General features: G+C 43.5%; 1 protein-coding gene and 11 non-coding genes across 12 annotated transcripts in view; 9 read left to right on the forward strand and 3 right to left on the reverse strand.

The window, feature by feature from the left end:
* The window catches only part of LOC120503978 (E3 ubiquitin-protein ligase TRIM39-like), a 9,291-nt gene extending 1,699 nt beyond the window's left edge, over positions 1–7,592 (forward strand). The window contains exons 3-8 of the mRNA XM_039713078.1: positions 24–168; positions 491–586; positions 1,537–1,767; positions 3,471–3,493; positions 4,072–4,187; positions 5,745–7,592. Coding sequence (XP_039569012.1) covers positions 24–168; positions 491–586; positions 1,537–1,767; positions 3,471–3,493; positions 4,072–4,187; positions 5,745–6,259 — 1,126 coding nt within the window. The 3' untranslated portion in view covers positions 6,260–7,592. The remainder of the gene's footprint in view (positions 1–23; positions 169–490; positions 587–1,536; positions 1,768–3,470; positions 3,494–4,071; positions 4,188–5,744) is intronic.
* TRNAE-CUC lies at positions 7,367–7,438 on the forward strand. The gene has a single exon. It is a non-coding gene; the product is annotated as a tRNA-Glu (tRNA).
* Positions 7,593–8,109: 517 nt separating the features above from the next.
* Positions 8,110–8,213, reverse strand: TRNAL-CAA. The gene is made up of 2 exons: positions 8,176–8,213; positions 8,110–8,155 (listed from the first exon to the last, which is right to left on the reverse strand). It is a non-coding gene; the product is annotated as a tRNA-Leu (tRNA).
* Positions 8,214–8,839: 626 nt separating this feature from the next.
* TRNAK-CUU lies at positions 8,840–8,912 on the reverse strand. The gene has a single exon. It is a non-coding gene; the product is annotated as a tRNA-Lys (tRNA).
* Positions 8,913–9,287: 375 nt separating this feature from the next.
* TRNAV-CAC lies at positions 9,288–9,360 on the forward strand. Its single transcript has one exon. It is a non-coding gene; the product is annotated as a tRNA-Val (tRNA).
* A 473-nt stretch (positions 9,361–9,833) lies between these two features.
* Positions 9,834–9,905, reverse strand: TRNAE-UUC. The gene has a single exon. It is a non-coding gene; the product is annotated as a tRNA-Glu (tRNA).
* A 664-nt stretch (positions 9,906–10,569) lies between these two features.
* On the forward strand, positions 10,570–10,642 carry TRNAV-CAC. Its single transcript has one exon. It is a non-coding gene; the product is annotated as a tRNA-Val (tRNA).
* Positions 10,643–10,848: 206 nt separating this feature from the next.
* TRNAV-CAC lies at positions 10,849–10,921 on the forward strand. Its single transcript has one exon. It is a non-coding gene; the product is annotated as a tRNA-Val (tRNA).
* Positions 10,922–11,196: 275 nt separating this feature from the next.
* On the forward strand, positions 11,197–11,269 carry TRNAV-AAC. The gene has a single exon. It is a non-coding gene; the product is annotated as a tRNA-Val (tRNA).
* A 1,243-nt stretch (positions 11,270–12,512) lies between these two features.
* TRNAE-CUC lies at positions 12,513–12,584 on the forward strand. Its single transcript has one exon. It is a non-coding gene; the product is annotated as a tRNA-Glu (tRNA).
* A 682-nt stretch (positions 12,585–13,266) lies between these two features.
* Positions 13,267–13,339, forward strand: TRNAK-CUU. The gene has a single exon. It is a non-coding gene; the product is annotated as a tRNA-Lys (tRNA).
* Positions 13,340–14,690: 1,351 nt separating this feature from the next.
* TRNAK-CUU lies at positions 14,691–14,763 on the forward strand. The gene has a single exon. It is a non-coding gene; the product is annotated as a tRNA-Lys (tRNA).
* Positions 14,764–19,888: the final 5,125 nt, after the last annotated feature.

Below are 19,888 nucleotides of genomic sequence, written 5' to 3' on the forward strand. Positions count from 1 at the left end.
CGACGGGGGGGGGCGGCGGGCGCCGAGCCGCTGTGCCGGCGGCACGGCGAGGCGCTGAAGCTGTTCTGCGAGGAGGAGCGGAGCCCCGTGTGCCGCGTGTGCCGCCGCTCGCCGCGGCACCGGCTGCACGCCGCCGTGCCCATCGAGGAGGCGGCGCAGGAGCGCAAGGTGGGAGCCCTGGGCACGGAGGAGGGGGACGGAGGGGGAAAGGCGAGGCCGGGGGAGCGCGGCTTGCCTCGCCGAGGTTTGGGGTTTTTTTGCGGATTTTTTCGGATTTTTTTCGGCATTTTTTGCGGATTTTTTCCGGATTTTTTTTCGGATTTTTTCCGGTATTTTTCCGGATTTTTTCCGGTATTTTCCCCGGATTTTTTGCGGATTTTTTGCGGATTTTTTCCCGGATTTTTTTCCCGATTTTTTTCCGGTTTTCCCCCTCCCCACCCATCCCCGGATGGAGGGAGAGGCGCCCAGCCGCTGTTTCTGCCCCGCTCAGGAGAAATTCCAGGCTCAGGCGCAGATCCTCAGGGAAAAGAGGGAAGAGATGCTGGCGATGAAGGCGGCGGAGGAAGAGAAGAGCTCGGACTTGCTGGTGAGCGACTCTTCCCTCTTCCCTCTTCCCTCTTCCCTCCCACCGCCCTCGCCGGGAAGGATTTCTCCCCCTGAATTTAGGTCTCCGACCCAAACCTGGTTTTTTTTCCCGTTTTTTGTGAGTTTTCCCCTCCCTCCGTGCGCTCACAAGTGGGGCACGCCCCCAGATCCCCCCTGCCAAAAGAGAGAAAACGGGAATTTCCCCATTGCGGTTTTTTTTTTTTTGGCCGTGTTTTGCCTTTTCACCGATCTCTTTATGGGTTTGTTCTGCGCCTTCCCTCGTCCAAAGGTCCGGAGCCTTTTGGGTGCGAAGTTTACGGAGCGGGGGGAAAAGGATTTGCAGACAGTCCCCTCCTGGAAATGGGGGAAAAAAGAAAGAAATGGGGAAAAGAAAGAAAAGAAAGAAAATAAAATAAAGAAAAGAAAGACTGAAAGAGAGAAAAAGAGAGAGAGAGAAAGAAAGAAAGAAAGAAAGAAAGAAAGAAAGAAAGAAAGAAAGAAAGAAAGAAAGAAAAAGAAAGAAAGACAAAGAGAGACAGAGAGACAGAGAGACAAAGAGAAAGAAAGAAAGAAAAAGAAAGAAAGAAAAAGAGAGAAAGAAAAAAGAGAGAAAGAGAGAAAAAGAGAGAAAGAGAGAGAGAAAGAAAGAGAGAAAAGAAAGAAAGAGAGAAAGAAAGAGAAAGGGAGAAAAAGAGAGAAAGAGAGAAAGAAATAAAGAGAGAAATAAAGAAAGAGAGAGAGAGAGAGAAAGAAAGAAAGAAAGAAAGAAAGAAAGAAAGAAAGACAGAAAGACAAAGAGAGACAGAGAGACAAAGAGAGACAAAGAGAAAGAAAGAAAGAAAAAGAAAGAAAGAAAAAGAGAGAAAGAAAAAAGAGAGAAAGAGAGAAAAAGAGAGAAAGAGAGAGAGAAAGAAAGAGAGAAAAGAAAGAAAGAGAGAAAGAAAGAGAAAGGGAGAAAAAGAGAGAAAGAGAGAAAGAAATAAAGAGAGAAATAAAGAAAGAGAGAGAGAGCTGGCGGGGCAGGAGCGGCTGCTCCTGGCGCGGCTGGCCGGGCTGGAGCGGGACATCGCGCGGAGAGGGGAGGAGAGCAGCGGCCGGCTCGCCGAGCAGATCGCCGCCGCGGGCCGGCAGATCCAGGAGCTGGAGGAGAAGTGCCGGCAGCCGCCCTGGGAGCTCCTGCAGGTGAGCCCTCAGACCACAAAACCGCGATTTTCCCAAGGAAAATCCCAGGTTTGGGCAGGAAGGGGCCGGCAGAGCACCCAGAACACACCAGGGGCGCTCCCATGGGCTGCGTTTCTCCCTGGAGATGTGAAAACTCCTTTTAAATCCCATTTTCCCCCCGTAATTATTCAGTGTCAATTTCTCTAGATCCTCCCCAGCCTTTACCAGATCCCTGGGATTCCTGGGGGTCCCAATCCCCCTCCAGCCCCCTCTGCCGGGTTTCTCCCTGTAAAATCCGGCCCCTCCGGCGCTCCCCGGCAGGCGCGGGTGGCGGCGGAGCGGCAGCGGCTGCGGCGGCGGCTGCGGGAGCTGCGGGAGCGGCTGGACTCCTTTTAAATCCCATTTTCCCCCCGTAATTATTCAGTGTCACACAAAGTCGTCCCATTGGGAGGTCCTGGGTCACCCCCAGCTCGCTGGGGTTCACCCTGGAGATGTGAAAACTCCTTTTAAATCCCATTTTCCCCCCATAGTTATTCAGTGTCACACAAAGTCATCCCATTGGGAGGTCATGGGTCACCCCCAGCTCCCTGGGGTTCACCCCTGTCCAGAGGGACCCCCCCAGCAATGGTTGGGGTGCCTTGGCCACAGCTGGAAACAGCTGGTGCTCCCCCTGGCCTGGGGGTTGTCACCAAAGCCACCACCCGAGCCCGGCCCTGGTTTGAGAATTAAATAATCAAATGTGAAAAAATTCAAATAGCAAAAAAATCCAGACATTCAAATGATGAAATATTCGAATATCCAAACATTGGAACAGCCAAACACTCAAACAACCAAACATTCAACCACCCAAACTTTCAAACAGTCAAACATTTAAACAAACACTCAAACAACCAAACCTTTTAACAACCAAACATTTAAACACCCAAACATTTAAACAGCCACACATTCAAACAACCAAACATTCAAACATTCAGTCAAACATTCAAACAACCAAACATTTAAACAGCCACACATTCACAGTCAAACATTTAAAGACCCAAACATTCAAATGACGAAATATTCGAATATCCAAACATTCAAACAGCCAAACATTCAAATGCCTAAATATTCAAATATCCAAATATTTAGACACCTAATCATTCAAACAACCAAACATTCAAACAGACAAACATTTAAACAGCCACACATTTAAACAGCCAAACATTCAAACAACCAAATATTTAAACAGCTAAACGCTCAAACAGTCAAACATTTAAAGACCCAAACATTCAAACAACCAAATACTCAAACAAACAGCCAAACATTCAAACAGTCAAACATTCAAACAGCCAAACATTCAAACAGTCAAACATTTAAAGACCCAAATATTTAAACAGCCACACATTTAAAGAGCAAAACATTCAAACACCCAAACTTTCAGTCAAACATTCAAACAGTCAAACACTCAAACAACCAAACATTCAAACACCCCAATATTCAAACAAACACCCCAATATTCAAACAAGCAGCCAAACATTCAAACACCCCAATATTCAAACGAGCAGAGGGGTTCAGCAGCAGCCGCCACGCCCCTCCGGCTGCTCCTTGAGGCCTCTCCCGGATTCCCGCAGATCCAGACCCCCTCCTTAGGGCCGGGCAGCGCCCCCGGGTCGCCCCAGAGCCCTCCCTGGTTTCCCACCCCGCTCTGACGTGTCTGTCTGTCTGTCTGTCTGTCTCCCCTGCAGGACAGCAGCGACATCCTCAGCAGGTTTGTGGCTCCTCCTCGCCCGCATTCCTGCCGCTTTCCCGACCCCAAAACCCCAAAACCCCAGCGTCACCGGGAGAGTTGGGGTGCTGGAGGCCGGGGCCAGGTACTGGGATGGGGGGAAGGTGCCCCCAGCTCTGCTGCGGCCGCTCCCTGATCCCTGAACTCCTCCCTGGAGGGATGAGCTGTGCCAAACACGGGGAGCCAGCAGGCAGGAGGGGTAAATTCCGAGGGGATCCCCCCACCCTTGAGCAGATCTGCTCGTGTCCCCTTCAGATTGAGGGGTGGGAAGGAGGAAATTCGCTTTTATTCCCTGATTTCCACTGGCAGAAAATCTTCCCCATCCAGGGATTCCTCAGCCACGGCTGGGTCAGGAAATGTTCTCCAGGATCTCCTCGATGAGGAGCAGATCCCAAAAACCTCCTGCAGACGCCAAACCCGAGAGGAAGGGGGTTATAAAATCGTGGAAATTCGGGGTGGTTTGGGTTGGGAGGGACCTTCCAGGCCTTCCCAGGGCCTGGCTGCCTCTCCAGTCCCACCATTCCCTGTTTTTGTGGGGAAAATCCTCTCCTGCTTTCCAGGCTGGAGCAGCAGAGCGCCCCCGAGCCCGGGGAGACTCCAGCAGAGCTGGCAGAGGAGCCCACGGGGCTGGCCCAGGAAAAATTCACCCTCAAAGAGACGCTGAGGAAGTTCCAAGGTATGGAGGGGCCAGGGAAGGGGGTGGAGCTGTGTCACCTTGGGAAATCGCCCCTCAAAGGTGAAAATCCCAGATATTTCCACGTGGAAACTCCAGAAAGGAAAACCCCCACACTCCAGAGCCTCGTTTTTGCTCTGAGCCAAATTCCCTTTGCTGGGGTTTCCCTTAATCTGCTCTCCCAATTTCCCTTTTCAAAGGGAAAAATTTCTCTGCAAATTTCTCTTTTGGATTGCAGAATTTCTCTGTGATTTTTCCCTTTTCAAAGGGAAAAATTTCTCTGCAAATTTCTCTTTTGGATTGCAGAATTTCTCTGTGATTTTTCCCTTTTCAAAGGGAAAAATTTCTCTTCAAATTTCCCTTTTGGATTGCAGAATTTCTCTGCGATTTTTCCCTTTTCAAAGGGAAAAATTTCTCTTCAAATGTCCCTTTTCTGCTCTCCCAATCCCACAAAACACCCCTGGAGTCTCCCAGACAGGGGAAGGTGGGAGAAACCCAACCCCAAATGTGGGACAAACCCAACCCCAAATGTGGGACAAACCCAACCCCAAAGGTGGCACAAACCCAACCCCAAATGTGGGACAAACCTGACCCCAAATGTGGAATAAACCCAATCCCAAAAATGGAATAAACCCCACCCCAAATGTGGAATAAACCCAACCCCAAATGTGGGACAAACCTGACCCCAAATGTGGAATAAACCCAATCCCAAAAATGGAATAAACCCCACCCCAAATGTGGAATAAACCCAACCCCAAATGTGGGACAAACCTGACCCCAAATGTGGAATAAACCCAATCCCAAAAATGGAATAAACCCCACCTCAAATGTGTGACAAACCCAATCTCAAATGTGGAATCAACCCCACCCCAAAGGTGGAACAAACCCCACCCCGAAAGTAGGACAAACCTGACCCTAAAGATGGGACAAACCCAGCCCCAAATGTGGAACAAACCCAACCCCAAATGTGGTGGAACAAACCCAACCCCAAAGGTGGAACAAACCCCACCCCGAAAGTAGGACAAACCCGACCCTAAACCCCGACCCAAAGGTGGAACAAATGTGTGACAACCCCGACCCAAAGGTGGAACAAACCCCACCCCGAAAGTAGGACAAACCCGACCCTAAAGATGGGACAAACCCGACCCCAAATGTGTGACAAACCCGACCCCAAATGTGGAACAAACCCAACCCCAAATGTGGAACAAACCCGACCCCAAATGTGTGACAAACCCGACCCCAAATGTGTGACAAACCCAACCCCAAATGTGTGACAAACCCAACCCCAAAGGTGGAACAAACCCCACCCCGAAAGTAGGACAAACCCGACCCTAAAGATGGGACAAACCCGACCCCAAATGTGTGACAAACCCAACCCCAAAGGTGGAACAAACCCGACCCTAAAGATGGGACAAACCCGACCCCAAATGTGTGACAAACCCAACCCCAAAGGTGGAACAAACCCGACCCCAAATGTGTGACAAACCCGACCCCAAGGTGGAACAAACGCCACCCCAAGCCCTCGCGGCCCCAGGCCCACCGGCCTCCCTCGCCCCGCAGTCAGCCTGACGCTGGATCCCGACACGGCGCACCCGCGCCTCGCCCTCTCCGAGGACGGCAAGAGCGTGCGCTGGGCCGACGCGCGCCGAGCCGTGCCCGACCACCCCAAACGCTTCGACTCGTCGCGCTGCGTGCTGGGCCGCCAGGCCTTCGCCTCCGGCCGCCACTACTGGGAGGTGCGGGTGGGCCGCGGCGCCGCCTGGGCCGTCGGCGTGGCCCGCGAGTCCGTGGCCAGGAAAGGCCGGCTCGGCGTCAGGCCCGAGCTGGGCGTCTGGGCCGTGGGGCTCTGCGGGGGCCGCTGCCAGGCGCTGGCGTCGCCCGGCGTGCCCATCGCCCTGCCGCGGGCGCCCGAGGTGGTGGGGGTCTACCTGGACTACGAGGGCGGGCGAGTGGCGTTCGTGGACGCGGGCGGCGAGGCGCCGATGTTCGCCTACGCGCCGGCGAGCTTTGGGGGGGAGAGGGTGCTGCCCCTGCTGTGCCTGGGGAGGGGGTGCCAGTTCAGCCTGTGCCCCTGAGACCCCCGGGCGGGACCCTCAGCGGCGCTGAGCTTTCCGCCTCGGAGGATTCGGGTGGGAAATTCCCTTTTCTCCATTATTTCTTTATAATTTCTGCATCGTTTCTGCATCGTTTTCTCCATAATTTCTCCATAATTTCCTCCATAATTTTCTTCATAATTTTCTGCATCATTTTCTCCATCATTTCTCCATAATTTCCTCCATAATTTCTCCATAATTTCTGCATAATTTTCTGCATCATTTTCTGCATAATTTCTCCATCATTTCCTCCATCATTTCTCCATTATTTCTCCATCATTTCTGCATCATTTTCTGCATCATTTTCTCAATGATTTTCTTCAGAATTTCTCCAAAATTTTCTCCATAATTTTCTGCATAATTTTCTTCATAATTTCCTCCATCATTTTCTGCATAATTTTCTCCATAATTTCCTCATAATTTCCTCCATCATTTCTACATAATTTCTCCATCATTTCTGCACAATTTTCTGTATAATTTTCTCTATAATTTTCTCCATAATTTCTCCATAATTTCTCCATAATTTCCTCCATGATTTCTAGATAATTTCTCCATAATTTTTCGATAATTTCTCCATAATTTTCTCCATCATTTCTGCATAATTTTCTGTATAATTTTCTGTATAATTTTCTCCATAATTTCTCCATCATGTCTCCATCATTTCTGCATCATTTCTGCATCATTTCCTCCATAATTTCCTCCACGATTTCTCCAAAATTTCCTCCATAATTTCTCCAGCATTTTGCCATCATTTTCTTCATAATTTCTGCATCATTTCCTCCACGATTTCTCCAAATTTTCCTCCATAATTTCTCCAGCACTTTGCCATCATTTTCTTCATAATTTCTGCATCATTTCCTCCATCATTTCCTCCATAATTTCTCCACCATTTCCGCCATCTCCCTTTTCCTGCAAGGAGAAGCCGCAGCTGGGTCGGAGAAATGCGGGTTTGAGGTCGGGGGAGGCTTTTGCCGTTTTGAGGATGAGAAAAATGGGGGAGAAAACACACAGAGACCCTTTTTTTAGCGCATTTAACCCAAAAATCTTCAGTTTAGGTCGTTCCTCGGGAGATAAGGCGCTGATCGCAGCTCCCTGGTGGTCTAGTGGTTAGGATTCGGCGCTCTCACCGCCGCGGCCCGGGTTCGATTCCCGGTCAGGGAAGGAAACTTTTGTTTCCGCTGAAAAAAAATTAATTTTTGGGAAAAATCTATTTAAGCATCTCCTAACCCCCAAAACACGCCTTTTCTCCTCTTTTTTACGCCTCTCCTCTCCCGCGAGACGCCCCCTTCCAGCTGCTCCTGAGAAATGAATAAATAAATTAATTAATAAGCAATAATGCTAATTGAATTTTTTTCGATTACTTTTATATTAAAGGCGTTCACCAGCTGTGCTGAAATAATTTCAGCTGAGCACTGAAATTAAACTATGGCGATTATCGAGGGGTTGAATTGTTTGTTATGCATTAGGAATTATTTACAGGTGGTAATAATTTCGAAAGGGAACAAGATTTTTAAAAAGAGCCACGATATGGAAAAGGGGGAAAAAATTTGAAAAAGGAATAATCACTTGATAAACGGAATAATAATTTGAGAAAAGGGGATAAATACTTCAAAAAAGAGGATTAATAATTGGAAAAGGAAGGGCAATTTTATAGGGGGAAAATGAATGTTTAGGAAGAGATTATTATTTTGAAAATGGGAATAATGATTTTAAAATGGACGTAACAATTTAAACCCGGAAATAATAATGTACGAAGGAATAATAATTTTAATAAAGGGAAAGCACAGCAGGAAAAAAGGATTTTTTTTTTAATTTTCCCCAAAAAGCAGCGCTGTCAGGAGTGGGATTTGAACCCACGCCTCCATTAGGAGACCAGAAATCCCGAGGGAAGGTGAATCCTTGAGTCTGGCGCCTTAGACCACTCGGCCATCCTGACGGCGAGAATTTGAGGCAAAACAGAGCAAATCGGGGATTTTAAATCAGGTTTTGTTCTTTTTTTTTTTTTCTTTTTTTTGAGGGGGTGTTTGGTTTTACTTTTTTCGCTTTTTTTTGCGTTGTTTTGTGGGGGCTTTTAAAATGCTAATTAAAGGTAATTATTAAAAAGATGGAATAATAATGGTTGTTAAAAGGAAAAAAAAATTAAAAAGAAATAATATTTGAGGAGAAAAGTATTTAAAAATGGAATAATGATTTCTGAAAGGAACAGTCAGTCTCACCGAATAAAAATAAGAAAACCCTGCGTAACAAAAATAATAATTTTAAAAGGAATGATGATATTATTATTATTATTATTATTATTATTATTATTATATCTAAAAAGGAACAATAATTTACAAAGCAAAAAGGATTTAGGAAAAGGAACAATAATTTCGAAAAGCAGGAATGACTTGAAGAAGAATGAAATAACAAAACCTGGGATAACAACTTTAAAAATTGCAATTAAAAAAAGACAGGGAAGAATAATAATTTTAAAATAACGATATTTTAGAAATTATAATAATTTAAAGTTATAGTAAATGAAGAGTAAGGTCAGATTGAAGGAAAAAAGGAGAAAATTTTTAACGCCCAACGTGGGGCTCGAACCCACGACCCTGAGATTAAGAGTCTCATGCTCTACCGACTGAGCTAGCCGGGCTGCTGGGAAACTTGGGCTGCAGATACAAAATTTGGTGTATAAATTATAACAACTCCACCCATTTTCCCCGAATCCCTCAGCAGCCAGATCCTTTTGGGGTGGAAAAGGCTGAAAAAACCCCTCTGCCACCCGGCAAATTCTGATTTTCCGCCAATTCTCCCTCCGCGATCAAAACCGGCCCTTAAAATCTTCCCCGCTGGGACAAATCCCCGCGGGCTCTGAGAGGGGTGGAGCTGCCTGAGAGCTGGCGGGATTCTGGGCCAAAAAACGGGGTTTTTGTATTTTTGTTGAATTTTTGATGTTTTTTTTTGAATGTGGTTTTATTTTTTTTTTTTGGTTTTGAGGGCGGCAGGTTCGGAGCTGGGGACGCGGCGCGTTTCTGTAGTGTAGTGGTTATCACGTTCGCCTCACACGCGAAAGGTCCCCGGTTCGAAACCGGGCAGAAACACATCGCAAAAAGTTTTTTTTAATTATTTTCGTTTCCCAGCATTAGTCCTAATTCCCTCAAGGCAAAAGAAAAAAACCCGAAAACCCAAAAAACGTGTATTTATAGGACGAAAGTGTTTGATTTTTACTGCGTTATCTGGTGCGGCCAAAACAAACAAAAAAAAAAGACATATTTATAGGGCGAAACTCTTTAATTTTTACTGCGTTGTCTGGTGCTGGCAAAAGAAAATTAAAAAAAATCAAATGACATATTTATGGCACTAAACTCTTTAATTTTTACTGCGTTATCTGGTGCCGGCAAAAGAAAATAAAAAAATAAAATGACTTATTTATAGGGCGAAACCATTTAATTTTCAATTTTATCTGTTGGTGGTAAAGATTCGTGTTTATGAGTCAAAACTGGTTTATTTCGGTTCATAATCCGGCTGGAATTGAGGAATTCTCTTTGTTTTTGAGGAAAACTTTGAGCCCTCCTTCCCTGACCGGGAATCGAACCCGGGCCGCGGCGGTGAAAGCGCCGAATCCTAACCACTAGACCACCAGGGAGCTGCTTTTACCCCAAATTTTACCGTTCACGGCGGTTTTTTTACAGCCAAAATTCGCTCCAAATGCGCTCTTCCCATCGGCCTCGGGCCGCCGCTTCGCTCCTGGCGCGGAAAGAATCAAAAATAGGAAAAATGGTGGAGAAATGGAAATTAATTTTAAAATTCCCCCAAATAATAATTCAAGGTAATTAGAGAATCAATCAAAAATAGGAGAAACCAATAAAAATGATTAAATATAGTCAATAAAAATAGCAAAATTAGTTTAAACAATAGGATTTATCTTAAAATTGTCCTCCCTAGTGGTGAGGATCCATCGCCGTGGGCCGGATTCCCGTTCAGGAAAAAAAATTCTAAAAAACGGCTGAATTCTTCAAAAATCATAATTTCAAACCTCGGGGTGCTCCAATGCCCGGTGATCCCAATCTTCGTGATTTAAAGAATTTAATATTTAAAATTAATGTTATAAAATGTAATATTGTAAAATTTTAACCATGTAATACTTTTATTAAAATTTAATAATTTGAATATTAGAAAATTTAAATGAAGGGAATTAGAAGTCACTAGGGCAGCTTTTCTCCCAGGGTTTGGAGAGTTTTTGGAGCCGCCCCAGAGGGAATTTGGATGCCCGATATTCCAGAAAAGACACAAAACCCCCTTGCCGTGGCGTTTCTGTAGTGTAGTGGTTATCACGTTCGCCTCACACGCGAAAGGTCCCCGGTTCGAAACCGGGCAGAAACAGCAAAGTTTTGGGGTTTTTTCCCCCGTTATTTTCGGGGCCCCGGGTGGGTTTGGGGGAAAAAAAAATCAAAAAAAGGAAGGAAGGAAAAAAAAGGTCCAAGGGATGTAGACAGCAGTGCCAGTAAAAGGAAAAATAAACTTTAAAAAAAATTATTTTATTTTTTTTAATTCCCAGGGAATTCTTTCCCGCCCGTTGGGGCGTGCAGGTTTCTGTAGTGTAGTGGTTATCACGTTCGCCTCACACGCGAAAGGTCCCCGGTTCGAAACCGGGCAGAAACAGCAAAGTTTTGGGGTTTTTTTCCCCCTTATTTTCAGGGCCCCAGGTGGATTTTGAGGAAAAAAAAAAGGAAGGAAGGAAGGAAAAAAAAAAGGCGAAGAGATGTAGACAACAATGACAGTAAAAGGAGATATAAACTTTGTTTTGTTTATTTATTTTTATTTTTTAATTTCCAGGGAATTCTTTACCAGAGGTCAAAGGAAAAATAAACTTTTTTTTTTTTTTAAGTTTAAATTTAATTCCCACGAAATTCTTTCCCGGGGGTGCAGGCGTTCAGGTTTCTGTAGTGTAGTGGTTATCACGTTCGCCTAACACGCGAAAGGTCCCTGGTTCGAAACCAGGCAGAAACACGATTGTTTTGGGGTAATTAACTCCCTTTTCCACCCAGCCGGGGTTTAATTTTGCGGTGATTTTGGGGTAATTAACTCCCTTTTCCACCCAGCCTGGGGTTAAATTTTGGGGTGATTTTGGGGTAATTAACTCCCTTTCCCACCCAGCTGGGGTTTAATTTTGGGGTGATTTTGGGGGTTCTGAGCTGCTGGGGTTGCGTGCAGCGTTCCTTGCGTCTGCTTCCCAGAGGGGAAATTATGGAAAAAAAATCAAATAATCACAGGGTTAATTCCATTTTTCCATCCCGCTGCTTCACCGAACCCCGTTTTTGTCCATTCCCGGCCAAGATGGGGAGGAGAGAAAAGGAAATTTGAAAATTTCCGACTTTCAAACCCAGCCATTCCTCGGGTTGTTCGTACCCAGGAGAAGCTCAATAAAATAAAATAAAATAAAATAAAATAAAATAAAATAAAATAAAATAAAATAAAATAAAATAAAATAAAATAAAATAAAATAAAATAAAATAAAATAAAATAAAATAAAATAAAATAAAATAATAAAATAAAATAAAATAAAATAAAATGATTTCTGGAGAGGGAGAGGAGGAGGAGGCTGCAGTCACGGGCTCCTGCTCCCGGATGGAATTGTTTGTTCTTGGGACGTGACCTGGAACCGCAGCCGGATCCCCGCGCTCCCTCCCGGCCCTGCTTTTGTCGGAGTTCTTGGCTCCGTGTTCCCCATTTTTCCAGAAATTTGGGCCTTTTCCCTGCTGGAATTCACCCCCCTCACCCTCCCCCGCTTTTATTCCAATTCCTCCAGCAGAGCTGGGCTGACAGCGCTGCCTGAAGGGAAAAAAAATCACTAAAATGACCCAAAATCCTCGGAAATTCAAAGGTTGAACTGTTGGAATGTCCATAATTTGCTTTTTTTCCTGGATTTTAGGGTCTTTTCCCCTGTGTGGAAAGCACGGGGATGAGCCCAAACTCCGGAAAATCGGGAAAACTCCTCGGTTCTAGTTTAGTTTGGGACAGGGCGGGGGTAAAAATGGCTTTTTTCGGGTAATTTTGCGCTGCCAGGTGTTTGAAAAGGACCGAGGAGGAGCCGGCGTGGGGGTGAGGCAAGAATGGGTTAAATTGGGGGGGTTTTGGAGCTTGGAGGGTGACAAAAAGGGGGGAAAACGCACAGGAACCCTTTTTTTGGCAGATTTAACCCAAAACTCCTCAGTTTGGGTCGTTTTTTAGGAGATAAGGCGCTCATCGCAGCTCCCTGGTGGTCTAGTGGTTAGGATTCGGCGCTCTCACCGCCGCGGCCCGGGTTCGATTCCCGGTCAGGGAAGGAGGATTTTGTTCTAAATATCTCTTTTTTTTTTTAAGTCATCTTTCCAGAATTTAACATCTCCCAACCCCCAAAACACCCCTTTTCTCCCCTTTTTGTACCTCGCTCTTCCCGCCAGACGTCCCCTCCCACCTGCCCCAGGTCCACCTTTTATTGAGAAATATATTTTTTTAAAAATGGAAAAAGGGAAATAAATTGAAAAAGGGAACGATAATTTGTAAAAGTGATTTGGGAGAGGGAGCGATAATTTGAAAAAAAAAAAAAGGGAGGGATAAAACTTTTGAAAGGGGGAATAACGGTTGAAGGAGGAATAATAGTAAAAGTAATAGTAACAGTAATATTAAAAATAATAATAAAAAATAGAAATAGAAATAGAAATAGAAATAGAAATAATAGAAATAATAGAAATAGAAATAGAAATAGAAATAGAAATAGAAATAGAAATAGAAATAATAGAAATAGAAATAGAAATAGAAATAGAAATAGAAATAGAAATAGAAATAGAAATAATAATTTTAGAACGGGGAAAAAAGCTTTTTGGGATTAAAAAAAATTAAAGGTTTTGGCTTCAGCGGAAGCAGCAGCGCGAGGGGCCGCGTCTTCTGCCTAAATTCCCAAAAATTCCGCATTTCTCGGTTTGGATTTTAGCTCTCCTGGGCCGCGATCGGGTCACACGCCATCAGCCCGGCTAGCTCAGTCGGTAGAGCATGAGACTCTTAATCTCAGGGTCGTGGGTTCGAGCCCCACGTTGGGCGGTTACTTCTTTTGTGTTTTCTACTTATGTGCCCAAAATTTACACTTTTTACCCTTTATTTATTATAATTTTTAAAGCCGTTACTCCTTTCCTTAACTATTTTCAGTGTTTAAACGTCGTTCTTATTTTAATTATTTATTTAATATATATTTATTTAATTAATTGTATTTATTGAATTTTTGTTTAATTATTTGTTTACTTGTCTGTTTAAAAATTCTTTCTACTACTACTGCTGCTACTATTATTATTATTATTATTATTATTATTATTATTATTATTATTAATTGCGGGGTCTTGGGGTTGATTTTCGGGTTTTTGGGGTTGATTTGCGGGGTTTTTTGGGGTTGATTTGCGGGGTTTTTGGGGTTGATTTGCGGGGTTTTGGGGTTGATTTTCGGGCTTTTGGGGTTGATTTATGGGGTTTTGGGTCGGTTCCCTTCGGGGACGCGGGGACAAAGGGACGCGGGGGCGTGTCCGTTTGTCCGGGGGCGTGTCCGTTTGTCCAGGTGTGTGTCCGTTTGTCCAGGTGTCTGTCCATTGTTCCCGGGGTCGTTCAGGCCCCGAGGGCAGCGCGGGGATAAAAGGGACGGGGGAGCGGGCTGGGGAGCCCCGGGAGCGGAGTTGGGTAAGGGAGCGGATTTTGGGGGATTTTGGGGTTTTTTGGGGGCTCCGTGTCCTTGGGGGTCATCCCAACATCTTCTCAAAGTGCCAGAGAAGTGGGGATTTTAATACCGGTTTTATGGCCAACTGAATTTAAAAAAAAATATATTTATATATTTTATATATATGTTATATTTTATAATTTATATATTATAAAATATATTTAACATAAAAGTATTTTAATATATAAAATACATTTATATATTAAGATATTTATATATTTATAGAGATATATAAAATATGTTTATATATATATAAAATATATAGTATATTAAAATACATAATAAATATATAAATAGATATATATCTATAGCTAGATATAGATTTACATGTAGATAAATATATATATTTCTATATATTTTATATATATAAAAGATATTAGTATATATAAAACATATAAAAGATGTTATATAGATATATGCTTTTATTTTATTATTTTAATATATAAAATATATTTAAAATATATTTTACATATATAATAATATATATTTTTAAAAAATAGATATTTAAATAGATTTTTAAATCTATTTAAAATATCTTTTTATATTCTATACTTGTATATTTCTTAGCCTTAATGTAATATTTTTTTAAAGAAAAGCCCGTTTAATTTTTAGATAATTAAGTATTTTACAGGAACTCAATGACATTTATATTTTTTGTTAAAAAATAGTGAAAAAAGTGGATATCTAGCAGCCCGGCTAGCTCAGTCGGTAGAGCATGAGACTCTTAATCTCAGGGTCGTGGGTTCGAGCCCCACGTTGGGCGGCTGCATGTTTTTTATCCCTACTTTTCCCAAGCCCTATCCCAGAGCAGAATTCCTGAGCCCTTCTCATCCCAGAGCAGAATTCCTGAACTGCAATCATCCCAGAGCACAATTCCTGGGCTGGAATTCATCCCAGAGCAGAATTCCTGAGCCCTTCTGATCCCAGAGCAGAATTCCAGATCCATTCCCGTTCCAGGGAGCAGAACTGATCCCAGACCAGCATTCCCGAGCCCTTCTCATTCCAGAGCAGAATTCCTGACCTGTTCTCATTCCAGGGAGCAGAACTGATCCCGGAGCAGAATTCCTGACCTGTTCTCATTCCAGGGAGCAGAACCCATCCCGGAGCAGCATTCCCGAGCCATTCCCATCCCAGACCAGCATTCCCGAGCCCTTCTCATCCCGGAGCAGAATTCCTGACCTGTTCTCATTCCAGGGAGCAGAACCCATCCCGGAGCAGCATTCCCGAGCCATTCCCATCCCAGACCAGCATTCCCGAGCCCTTCCCGTTCCAGGCAGCGGATGGACGCCGGGACCCGCCCCACCATGAAGCTGCTCCTGCTGGGGCTGAGCCTCGCCCTGTGCATCGGAGCGGGTGAGATGGGGAAACAAATCCCACTGAGCCCCCTGGGAGCGGGATTCTGCCCGCCTCTTCCCAGAGCTCATCCCGGTTTTTCCCGTCTGCCGCAGCCCAGGCGCTCCGGTGCCACCTCTGCAAGTACAAGGTGCCCGCGCTCGGCTGCCTGCTGGGCGCCAACGTGACGACCTGCGAGCGCCGCGAGAAGTGTGCCCTCATCAGGAGCAGCCTGGGTGGGTCCCTCCTTGGCATTCCCACCTCTCCTTCCCTCCTTTCGGGCTCTCCTTGGCATTCCCATCCCCTTCTTTCCTCCTTCCAGGGCTGTCCTTGGCTTTTCCCATCCTTTCCTTCCCTCCTTTCAGCCTGTCCTTGGCATTCCCATCTTTCCTTCCCTCCTTTTGGGCTCTCCTTGTCTTTCTCCATCCTCTCCTTCCCTCCCTTCAAGGCTCTCCTTGGCATTCCCACTTTTCCTTCCCTGCTTTCGGGCTCTCTTTGGTTTTCCCATCCTCTCTTTCCCTTTTTTTGGGCTCTCCTTGGCTTTCCCATCTTCTCCTTCCCTCTTTTTGGGCTCTCCTTGGCTTTCCCATCCTCTCCTTCCCTCCTTTCAAGGCTCTCCTTGGCTTTTCCCATCCTCTCCTCCCCCGCAGGGAAATTCTCCCCATCCCAAGAAAACCAAACGCTCCCGTGGGTGAGTGAGGATGAGGAGGTGGAGCACCAGATGGTGGAGTTCATCCTCGCCATGGAGTTTGCCCCAAAAAAGTTTCAAAAATTGGTTTTTAAGCCAAGGGGAGACTCTCCAAATAACCTGGGGGGACAGGGGTTGTCTCGATGCGTGCATCACCCGATTTTATTTTTCTCTTAGTTAAACCAAGATGTGATTTGATTTGAGGGGTTATACTTCAGAGCTCGGCTTCTCCCCAAAGGCCCAAAATCTGATTTTTTCCGGCGTTTTCCTCTCCCCCGCAGGTAAGATGACCATTTACTACCAGCAGGGCTGCACCTCGGCCCTGAACTGCGGCCGGGAGCGGGCGTCGGACGCCGAGTCCCGGCTGAACTCCCGCTACTCCTGCTGCGAGACCGACCTGTGCAACGCGGAGTGGGGCGAGCAGCCCGCGGACTGAGCTCCCCGCAGGAATGCCGGGCGCTCCCGGTTCAGTCTCGGCTCTAAAATAAACCCTCAGGCTCTGGCTGGCGTCCCTGGCTGCTCTTCCCGGCTCTCCGGGCTCAGCATTCCTGCCCCGAACACGATCCCGGCGCCCAGAGCCCAAGGACGGGACAAGGAGCGTCCTCCCGATCCCATCCCGGGTTTTCCCCCTTTTCCCCCAGGGTAGGGTTGGGAATTTTGGGAGAGGAGCAACAGGGAGCTGCTGGGAGCCCGGGGAAATAGAGGATGTGTGTGTCCAGCGGGCATTAATCAATCTATAAATTCACGGGCAACAGGTGTTTACTTGGCAGGGACTCACGTTGCCTTTTCCTTTTTTATTTTTCCTTCTTTCCTTTTTTATTTTTCCTTTTTTCTTTTTTCCTTTTTATTTTTATTTTTTTCCTTTTTCCTTTTTTCCTTTTTTATTTTTCCCTTTTCCCTTTTTTATTTTTCCTTTTTATTTTTTCTTTTTTCCCTTTTTTCCTTTTTTTAAAATTTTTCCTTTTTCCCTTTTTTATTTTTCCTTGTTTCCCTTTTTTATTTTTCCTTTTTTCCTTTATTTTTCCTTTTTCCTTTTTTTATTTTTCCTTTTTTTCTTTTCTATTTTTCCATTTTTCCTTTTTTCATTTTTCCTTTTTCCTTTTTCCCCTTTTTTCCTTTTTTATTTTTATTTTTTCCTTTTTCCTTTTTTCCTTTTTTTCCTTTTTTATTTTTCCTTTTTCCCTTTTTTATTTTTCCTTTTTATTTTTTCTTTTTTCCCTTTTTTCCTTTTTTTAAAATTTTTCCTTTTTCCCTTTTTTATTTTTCCTTGTTTCCCTTTTTTATTTTTCCTTTTTTCCTTTATTTTTCCTTTTTCCTTTTTTTTTTATTTTTCCTTTTTCCTTTTTTTTTATTTTTCCTTTTTTCCTTTCTTTTTCCTTTTTCCTTTTTTTATTTTTCCTTTTTTTCTTTTCTATTTTTCCATTTTTCCTTTTTTCTTTTTTTTTATTTTTTATTTTTCCTTTTCTCCCTTTTTTATTTTTCCTTTTTTATTTTTCCTTTTTCCTTTTTATTTTTCCTTTTTCCCTTTTATTTCCCCCCCTCTCCCTGTGGGTTTGGCCTTCCCAAACTCTCCTTACCTGTCCAGGCAGGTGGGACATGCCCCACAGGAGACGCTCCAAATATGACCACCGGCATTAACAAATTCCCACCCTTTGGGGACAGGGACGAAACTCCCGGAAAGGGTTAAAGGCTGCCGAGACCCCGCGGAGAAGGGACAGGTGGAGGGAGGTGCTGGAAACGCGATCCCCAAAAAAAAAAAAAAAAAAAATTTTGGCACGGAGGGGAGGGAGAGCAGAGGAGGAGGAGGAGGAGGAGGAGGAAGAGGAGAAGCCCTCTCCGCGTGCCCAGATGGGGGAGGGCTGGCGGGTGACACGGGCGGGGACACGGGGCACGGAGGGACCCGCGATGTCCGAGGCCGCCGCGGCCGCCGCGGGGCTCCTCCGCCGGACCCCGTCCCGCTGGGACCCCGCGGCCGCGCGGCTGGCCGCGCAGCTGGCCCCCGCCAGCGGCGCTCCCTCGCGAGCTCGTCTGGGGTCTTGGTCTGGGGTTTGGGTCTGGGTCTGGGGGCGATGGGAGCGCTGTCCCCTGCGATTTTAGGGGGGTTCTGCTGTTTTATTAGGCTGGTTCAGCAGAAATAGGTCATATAAATTATTACATAAATATATAAATTATAATAGTTTTAAATATAAAATATTATATAAATATATAAAATATATAAAATATATTTATATAAAAATATAAATGTATAAAATGTGTATATAAAATATAAAAATATTATATAAAATATATAAAACTATATAAAATATAAATGTATAAAGTTGGTATATAAAATATATAAATAAAATATATATTTATATCTATAAATATATATAAATATACGCATATTTATATAATTAAATACATATATAAACTCACGAGAAGGGGCAGCCAAACCCTGATTTTTGAGGTGTAACACCCCTAGGCCTGGCTTTGCTCGTTAATCCCTCCCGCCGAGCCTCGGGCGCTGGGATTTGTCCCCCCCCACAATTCCAGATGTGCCCCAGAGGTTTTGGGCTTTAAACCAGAATTCCTGGGTGGCTCCCGCTGATTTCAGCCCCTCGTTAGGGGAAGACAAACGGATCCGGGGGATCCCAAATTCCAGCCCTGGTAACCCGAGCCCCCCGTGACCCTCGCGCCCTCCTGGCCCCGCTGCCCTGGCAAAGCCGGGGGAACCGCCAGGGCATGGGCAAATCCGACCGGGAGAAATTACATTTATTGGAATTGTCATGGCCAGTTAATGGGAAAAAATATATTTATATTATATTTATTGGAATTGTCATGGCCAGTTAATGGGAAAAAATATATTTATATTATATTTATTGGAATTGTCATGGCCAGTTAATGGGAAAAAATATATTTATATTATATTTATTGGAATTGTCATGGCCAGTTAATGGGAAAAATTATATTTATATTATATTTATTGGAATTGTCATGGCCAGTTAATGGGAAAAAATATATTTATATTATATTTATTGGAATTGTCATGGCCAGTTAATGGGAAAAATTATATTTAAATTATCATTCCCAGTTAATGGGAAAATTATATTTATTGTAACTATCATTGTCATTTCATGGGAAAATTATATTTATTGGAATTATCATGGCCAGTTAATGGGAAAAAATATATTTAAATTATCATCCCCAGTTAATGGGAAAATTATATTTATTAGAATTATCATTCCCATTTAATGGGAAAAAATATTTATTTTATGGTTCCCATTTAATGAGAAAAGTAATATTTATCGTACTTATTGTTCCCATTTAATGGGAAAAATTATATTTATTTTATCATTCCCATTTAATGGGAATTTAAAAAAATTAAACATAAAAACAAAAAATAAAAATAAAAAATAATTAAACAATAAAAATAAAAATAAAAACATTAAAAATAAAAATAAAAATAAAAACATAAAATAAAAATAAAAATTAAAAAAAAAATAAACCCAGCCAGGAAGTTCAGGATTTGTGAGCAGCAGAGGGCAGCATCTCTGCGTGTCCCCCGTGCCCCAAAAGATTTTTCTCTTCCCAAGTCCCTGCTGAAAGGTGGAAAAATTAAAATTAAACTCAAACTAAAACTAACTAACTAAATAAATGAATAAATGAATTTCGAAAAAGAAAATAAAAAAACCCAAAAAATATAAAAATAAAAACAAACAAAAAAATTTAAAAAATAAAATTGAAATAAAAATAAAATAAAAAATAAGTAATAAATTAAAAAATATAATAAAAGTTAAAAAAAAAAAATAAAATAAATTTAAAAAATTTAAAATAAAATAGAAATAAAAATAGAAATAAAAATAGAAATAAAAATAAAAATTAAAATTAA

Source organism: Passer montanus, unplaced genomic scaffold (genome assembly GCF_014805655.1).
Source record: "Passer montanus isolate IOZ18808 unplaced genomic scaffold, ASM1480565v1 scaffold277, whole genome shotgun sequence".
Classification (NCBI taxonomy): domain Eukaryota; kingdom Metazoa; phylum Chordata; class Aves; order Passeriformes; family Passeridae; genus Passer; species Passer montanus.